Source organism: Camelus ferus, chromosome 6 (assembly GCF_009834535.1).
Source record: "Camelus ferus isolate YT-003-E chromosome 6, BCGSAC_Cfer_1.0, whole genome shotgun sequence".
Lineage (NCBI taxonomy): Eukaryota > Metazoa > Chordata > Mammalia > Artiodactyla > Camelidae > Camelus > Camelus ferus.
This window is the reverse complement of record NC_045701.1, coordinates 26,007,935-26,015,680: the sequence shown is the minus strand read 5'-3', so window position 1 is coordinate 26,015,680 and position 7,746 is coordinate 26,007,935. Positions and strand designations below refer to the sequence as shown.

Sequence of the window (7,746 nt, the reverse complement as noted above, 5' to 3'; positions counted from 1 at the left end):
GAGACTTTAGCGGACAAGGCATAGTTCTTTGCAGGCTGGTCTCCGATTGGTGCTGCGGTAAAACGCGCGCGTCTGGAAGCGTGTTCAAATCGCGCGCCCAGGCAGTGGCTTTCCCGGGTTTAAGCTTAAGGATCGCGGGCACACGTGTGCCCCACTGCCTGGTCAGCGCGCCAGGACTCCTTGGCTTCTGGCAACAGGGAGGGTAAGAGCGCCGCGAGCACCCTAGGTTAATCCCCGGTGGGCCCTGCCCAAGGACCTGCCCGTAGAGATTTAGGCGCCACCTCTGCCGGCGGCCGTTACTTCCTGGTTGGTTTGCCCTTAACTGACATGGCGGCTGGTTGCCTTCGGCCGGGCCTACTGCGGCTGCTCAGAAAGCCAAGGTAGGGCAGTGAGTCTACAGCCCGCCTCCCGCCGCGGAGCTGCTGGGTGAAGGCTTGGCTGTGCAGCCAGGGGTGCAGGGGGTTAGGGGCAAGCCTAGGAAGTCCAGGGCCCAGCGCTGTGTCGCGTGTGCCCACCCCTCGTCTCCCGACACCTAGGCTGCTCGAGCCCAGAGTGTTTTTTTTTCCTTTTCCCTGCCACCTCTCTGCCCCTGGCCCAACATGATACTGACCAAAGCTCAGTACGACGAGATAGCCCAGTGCCTAGTGTCTGTGCCGCCTACCAGGCAGAGCCTGAGGAAGCTGAAGCAGAGGTTCCCCAGGTAAGTGACCTCTCCCCCCTCAAACAGCCCTTTGCCTGCAGGAGCTGTGCCTGGCAGCCTAGCCAGCACTTAGGAACCACGTGTCACACATCAGTGGGGAGGAACACCAGTGTCAGGTGTTGAGGAGAGATCAGGGATGGTGAAAAAGGTTTCTTCTCTCACCTGCCTTTCTCCGGAGAGCCTTCATGGATGAATTCCAGGCCGCCTCCCAAGGCTTTTCAGTTAAATTCAAGTCAACAAATGTTTATTTAAAACTTGGTATATGCTAGGTGATGGGTGTATGTAGTAGGTGCTCCATAAATGTCTAGTGGGTAAGTGACAGATGCTGGGAATGAATGATAGGTGACAGGGCCCTCTCAAAGGGGAAATATGAATTGTACATTTAAAAGGAGGAAATGGAGGACCCTTTTCAATTAGCCCCTGGAAACAAACATGGGAGCACAGACCTCAAGGGACCGCTTATTGTTGACTGTGGTTCTCAGCAGCAATCTAAGTGACCCCAAGTGTTCTCAAGCCAGAGAGAATGGGACCCTAGGGATTCCAAGATTGATCATTTGAACACCCAGATGTGTACACATTCTAGATGTATTTCATACTTCCTTCTTCCCCAAATACATCTTTTTTTCCCCATGATTTTAGGATTATCCAACTTTCTAAGAATGGACTTTAGGAACTGTATACTATAGAGTTCTCCATTTCAAAGATGTGCAAACTGAGGCCTTGACATTACACAAAGTCCAGTCCAGGTCAACCAAGTTATTGTACTTGTGCCATGCTAAAAGTATAGAATGTTTGTTTACTTCTGTTTCAAAACCAAATCCAAACCTGTACCATTTTACTTTGTGACCTTGAGCACCATTCCCTAATGGAGAGCTTTGCTGTCCTCCATAGGTAACCCCTGAGCCTACATTACCATGGAATTGTTCTCTTGAGGAAAGCGGGGTTATTGGATAATCGGTGTTAGTGAAGTACAAATTGAAGCACACATTGAGAGTCTCCTATGGCTTCAATAGAAGTTCTTGTGGAAGGACTCAGTTTTCCTAGTCTGTAAAATGAAGAGATCTTTTTACTATTATTCGGATTTAATATTTCCCTTTATTGTCTTTATGACTTTTATCAGACTTGCTAACAAGGAACAAAACTGGCAAACTGGAATTTAATTTTCTGTCATTAACTCTTCGCCAGTGAACAGTGGGATAGGTGAAGGCTAGCCAGCTAAGGGAGTAGGTAGATTTTTTCTGGGCATCTTAAGATGCAGCACACATTGAGATAATTCTGCTCTCACTGTATACTTATACTAGCACTGTTCTTTTGCTTCTCTTTTCTTCTCCCACTCCCTCTTTTCTTTCTCCCTCGTTCTTTTTCTTTCTTTCTTTTCCATAACAAATGCCTTGTTCTCTCCATAATAGGTAACCTCCCCTTACACTTATTAAGGACTTACAAAATATACTTATGCTGGACTCCATTTGTTTGAGGCACCATGCTGTTTGCTTATTCTCTTATGCTCTTTTTTTTTCCTTATTCATGATATGCCCAAATATTTTTCACTTCTCCCAAATACCATTCAGGGTATAACTAACTCTTCTTTTACCAGAAACTTTATTTAGAGAGGCTGCACTACCAATCTGCAGGAGGAATTAAAGAGCCATTTAGCAGAATGGGTGGGAATTCCATTATTTGTGTGATTTAGGAGTTTGCTTCACAATTTTTATTTTAGCGCTGTTTTACTTTAGATGTTTGTTGCAAAGGAACAACCTTTAGATTTGATAGTTCATTGTAATTGGTCAAGTAAGGACTTCAGAGATAATTTCTGGTGGTTCAAAGAAGTTAAGTAACTTGTCAAAAATCCTAGATGTATTGAAACAGTGTCTAGAATACAGGTTTCATGACTTTCAGTTCAGAGTTCTATACCAAGCTGCCTTAATGAATTTTAATATTAATAATAATAACAGCATCAGTTATTTTTGGGTGATGTTCGCATAGATTCAATTCTAAAAAAGCCAAAGTACTGAAAGGTTTTTAAAAATTGCTAGAAAATTTTATTTTCCTGATTTTAAAAGTAGTACATGCTCAGTAAAGAAAATAAAACTTAGTCATAATCCTGTAGCCCCCCAAATTTCTGTTAACATGTTTTAAAAATATTCCTAGTCTTTTTCTTTCAGTGCAGTACTTTACTAATATAGTTTGTAGATCTTGCTTTTTGAGCTTAACATATTGTGAGCCTTCCTCATCTTTAAAAATTCCTTACAACTTATTTCAAATAACTAATAATATCACGTTCTAGATGTACCATTCATTTTCTTATTGCTGGACATCAAGAGTTCTGTTTTTCTAATTTTCTGATATTATTTCTGTACATATATAATACTAAGTCCACTTACTTTCCTACTTTGGAATCCTAGAAATTGGAAATTACTGTATCAGCAGTTTTCAAACTTTTTGGTCTCCAGATCTCTTTATACTCTAGAAACTATTGAGGACCCCAGAAAACTTTTGTCTATATGGGTTATATCTGTTAATATTCACCAGAATATAGATTAAAGCTAAGAAAAATTTTAAATTGCTTATTAATTTATTTTAAAATAGTAGTAAGCCCATTACATGTTAACATATTTTGATGATTAATAACCATTATTTCCAAAACTAGTGAGAAAATGGCCATGTTTTACACTCTTGCAAATCTCTTTAATATCTGCCTTAATAGAAGGAAGACATATCTCTTCTGCATTCATTCAACCTGTTGTGATATGCTGTTTTGATTAAAGAATATGAAGAAACTCTAGCCTCAGACAAATATGTAGTTGGAATAGGGGACAGTAGTTTAATAAGCTTTTTAGATGATTGTGGATATTTTTGTTACTACATAATACCCAACAAGTGGTGTTTTCTTAAAGGTTAATTGCAATATGTAATTGAAATCATGTTATAGAACTTTTTGGCCAGTCTTGAACTTTGAGTGGCTCTTTGACCCATGCATGATTTTTATCATCGTGCATTCATTATCCGTTTGCAAACTGTTGGTTGTGAGTTATGCGAATCTTCCAAATGTGGTCACCTTTAGTTATACAGTATCAAAAAATCACATTTGTTAATATCTCCACCGATCTCTTAGAAGTCTCTAAGATTTGAAGCTGTCATACTCACGGTGATGGATACAGAGTTTTCCAATATTTTATTTTCCCTTGAAAGCTGAAATTTTATCATTGGCAACAAGTACTATCAGTTGTTTCCCTTGAAATGACAGGCTCACGTTGTTTATTTTTGAGAAAATGTCTGCCAGATACCCAAGTCTGAATAATCATACTTTATACATCATTCATCCAAGTAAAAATGGTGTTCCATGGAAAAAGCATTTAGTTCAGCTCTCAAACAATCACACAAGTGCTTCCCCTTGAGATGGTCATCAGTGCGTCTATATGCAGTAGACATGCTTTGTGTTTACTTCTTATTTTGTTGTACAGAGTGTTACAAGAATGTGTATTCAAAGGTTGAGATTTAATACAGTAAGATACAATTAAGATATTCTTACATGAAAATGGCATTTGTTTCCTTCCTACAAGTGTGTGACTCCTAGGACAGTTGTGCCTGGCCTTGATTTGTGCCCAGGAACTGGTGGTTTTGCCAACTGTTTTTGCACCATCAGTGCAAATGTCACACAGGGGAAAAGGCAAAACATGTCTTACTATTTCTATAAAAATAGTTTTGACCTTGTAGACCTCTGAGAGGGTCTCAGGGACTCCGGGGGTCCATTGGCCACACTGTAACAACTGGAAGCTATTTCAAATCAGAGGATATTTATGTTTTGAAGGATTTTGATGTATATTGACAAATTTCTATCAAAAAAGATTGTACTAATCCAATTACCAGCAGGGCATGGAAGCATCGTTTCTGCAACTTTTGCCAGTATGGAAGAGAGTCATTATTTACTCTTTAATATGATGGAACAAGAATGACATCTCATAGTTTACATTTTTGGCCTATAATACATTGTATATTTCCCCATTATTTATTGACCATTTAATTGTCTTCTTGGATTACTTACCTGGTGTCCTTTGCCTAATTTTCTGTTGGAGTGCTTGCTCTTATTACCTGTTGGTTTGTCACTGTTTATTTTGCTCTGCATATTTTAAGGATATTGATGCTTTTTTAAAATTTTATGTTATTGAGTTATAGTCAATTTACAGTGTTGTGTCAATTTCCAGTGTAGAACACAATTTTTCAGTTATACATGAATGTACATATATTCATTGTCACATACTTTTTCACTGTGAGATCTATACAAGATCTTGTATAGATTTCCCTGTGCTGTACAGTATAATCTTGTTTATCTATTCTATGTATACCTGTCAGTATCCACAGATTTCGAACTCCCAGTCTGTCCTTTCCCACCCCCCGATGTTGATGCTTTATATGTCATATTTTTGTTGTAGATAGTTTCCCAGCTGTTTGCTTTTAAATATTGGTCTTTTTTTTTTATATATTCTTAACTTTAAATTTATACTTTTTTGTTGAGGAAGTTCTATCCTAAGATATGAAAAATAAATCTTTCACTTAAATTTTCTCCTAGGTTCTTTATGGCTTTCTTAATTCTTTAATCTTTCTAGCTGTGATTTATTTTAATGTATACTTGAAGGTAAAGATGTAGCTTAATTTTTACCAAGCTTAACTTTTATTTTACACTGTGGCTTTTACTTGCTAGCCTCATTTCTCCATCCCCTCTTTATTTCACTGAAATTAAAACTTTGTTTTTCCAAGTCACTGCGCTGAACTTGGGCAGTCTCCCAACCACTCTGGTTTCAGAGTCCTCGAATTTAAAATGAAGGGATAGGACCTTGTGATGTCTGATATTTTACAACTCCCAAATTCACCCTTATTCTGTTCTGTTCTGTTCTATTCTATTCTATTCTGCAGTTTTACAGTAAATAGGCCCTTTGGCCTCAAGAACATAGGACATACTATATTTAAGTACTTGCTGAGGATGAAGTCGTTGATTTGCATCCCACAGCTTATATCCTGGACTTCCTTATTCAGGTAGAAGCCCCCAGCCCAATCAGCTGTTACTTGTCAGGTTATATTTTATATTTTACTGCCCAAACACTACATGTGTATCTGATTATCTATCATTTTTTCTTTATGTATATTTAAATATATATAAATAAAGATATATAAAGATATATATATATATATCTTATTTTGAAATAATTTTAAACTTACAGAAGAGTTGCAAAAATGTTACAGAGAATTTCCATATACTTTTCACCCAGGTTCCCCTAATGTTAACATCTGCATTACCAATGTACAATTGTCAAAATCAGGAAATTAATTTTAATGGAATACAGTCAATTAATTTATAGACCTGTTTCGAACTTTACTAGTTTGTTTTTTTACTAGTGACTTTTCTGTTTCAGGATCACACATTAGATTTAGTTGTCATGTCTTCTCAGTCTCCTTCAGTTTGTGTCTGTTCCTTACTTTTTCTTGTTGCTGTTGTTTTTTATGATCTTGACACTTTTGAAGAGTACTGGTCAGTTATTTTGTCCAGTGCCCCTGAGTTTGTGTTTGATGTTTTCTCATGATTAGACTGAGGGTAAACATTTTTGTCAAGAATAACCGGGAAGTGATGTTGTGCTCTTCTCGGTGTGTCATATCAAGGGGACCTGACTTCATATGTGTTATTAATGCTGAGGTTAACCTTATTCACTTCATTAAGGTGTGGTGTCTGCCAGGTTCCTCCACTGTAGAGTTATTAATGTTCCCTTTCCAATAATTGCCTTGTGGGGATATCCTTTGAGACTATGCAAATATCCTGTTTTTCTCCTCATACTTTTCCTCACTGATTTAGCATCTATCAATGGTTCTTGCCTGAAATAGTGATTATGGGCACTTGCCTATTGGTGATTTTCTGTTTCTCTCGCTGGAATACTCTTCCATCTAGTATCCTGCACTCCCCCCATTTTACGTGAAACAGTCCATCCTACTGTCAGCCCATATTTTCACTGGTCCTTGTGGTTTACTCACATCTAAAACATTTGCTCTATAATAGTTCACTGTGTAATCACTATATTTGAGGCATTATTTGGGTAATTTTTAGAAAACGGGAAGGATAATGTAGTAATCTATTATGACTAACTTGTAGTCTGAGGAAGGTGTTTAAGGACACATCTAAAATCTATAAATTACTAGAATCATAGGATGTTAGAAACCAAAGGATTTGCTGAACAGTTAGATCAGGTATGGTGAGTCAGGTGGGCTTCTTAGAGGAAATATACCTTTGCTGAAAAGTCTTTTGGTGATAAACTAAGCCCTTTGGCGCAATTTATTTTTTCCCTGAATTCCTTTGCCATGCATTAGTTATTTGGTTGCTGTTTATGCCTGTGCTAATGAGACATAGGTCCAACTCTTGACGCCATAAATCTCTGAGCAAATAAGTGTCTTTACTTTGTTGCTATATCTTTTCTCTTAGGGGCCCTTGCACAGGTTTTTCTAATGATAACTTTCACATTTCTAAGTATGATTTTTTTTTTTGTCCTGTTCTACAACATCTACAGTACAGGCACCCATTTATTCGTATGAGGCTGTTCTAGGGAATTCTCAAAAGTGATTGAAAGCTCATTTGACTGGGGTCCCTTGCTTACACTAATATACACTGGGTTCATTTTCTTGAGCTCTTCACCTGACTCTGAGACCTAGAGTTAAGGCTGGCTCTGCGGTGAATTTGCCAGTGCTGAACTTAGTAGTTCTTGGCGCTGGACCCAGGGGTCCATTCTGATTAGGAGTAGAATAGTGAAGGGACCTGCTTGGGACAAGCAAAACAATTTGACTCAGCTTTTACATTTATTTAGGGTGGCCTAGCTTAATATGGTGCTGCCATTGGCCACAGTTGTCCTCTTTTTGAACACCCCCACCTCCCACCCCATGATGCATTTTCACCTGTCCACTTTTCTCATAGGAAATCTTGTATGCCATTGTTTTTGCTTCTTGTAACAATTTGTTCTTGGGAAATGACTTGGCTCTGCCTCTTTTTGAGTCCCAGTTGCCTCATCTAT

The 7,746-nt window shown here is 38.5% G+C and overlaps 1 protein-coding gene across 12 annotated transcripts in view; it reads left to right on the top strand.

Moving 5' to 3' along the window:
• Positions 1-223: 223 nt before the first annotated feature.
• C6H15orf41 (chromosome 6 C15orf41 homolog) overlaps positions 224-7,746 on the top strand; it is a 224,805-nt gene continuing 217,282 nt past the window's right edge. For 3 of the 12 annotated variants that reach the window (XR_004320518.1, XR_004320520.1, XR_004320519.1), the window contains exon 1: positions 363-700. Coding sequence is in view for 8 of the 12 variants with exons in the window: in XM_032481544.1 (XP_032337435.1) it covers positions 600-700 (101 nt within the window). In the remaining 4 variants the exon portion in view is untranslated. Of the gene's footprint in view, positions 701-7,746 lie in introns of all 12 variants that reach the window. The other 9 variants (XR_001367135.2, XM_014565993.2, XM_014565995.2 and 6 more) reach the window with 7 other exon arrangements.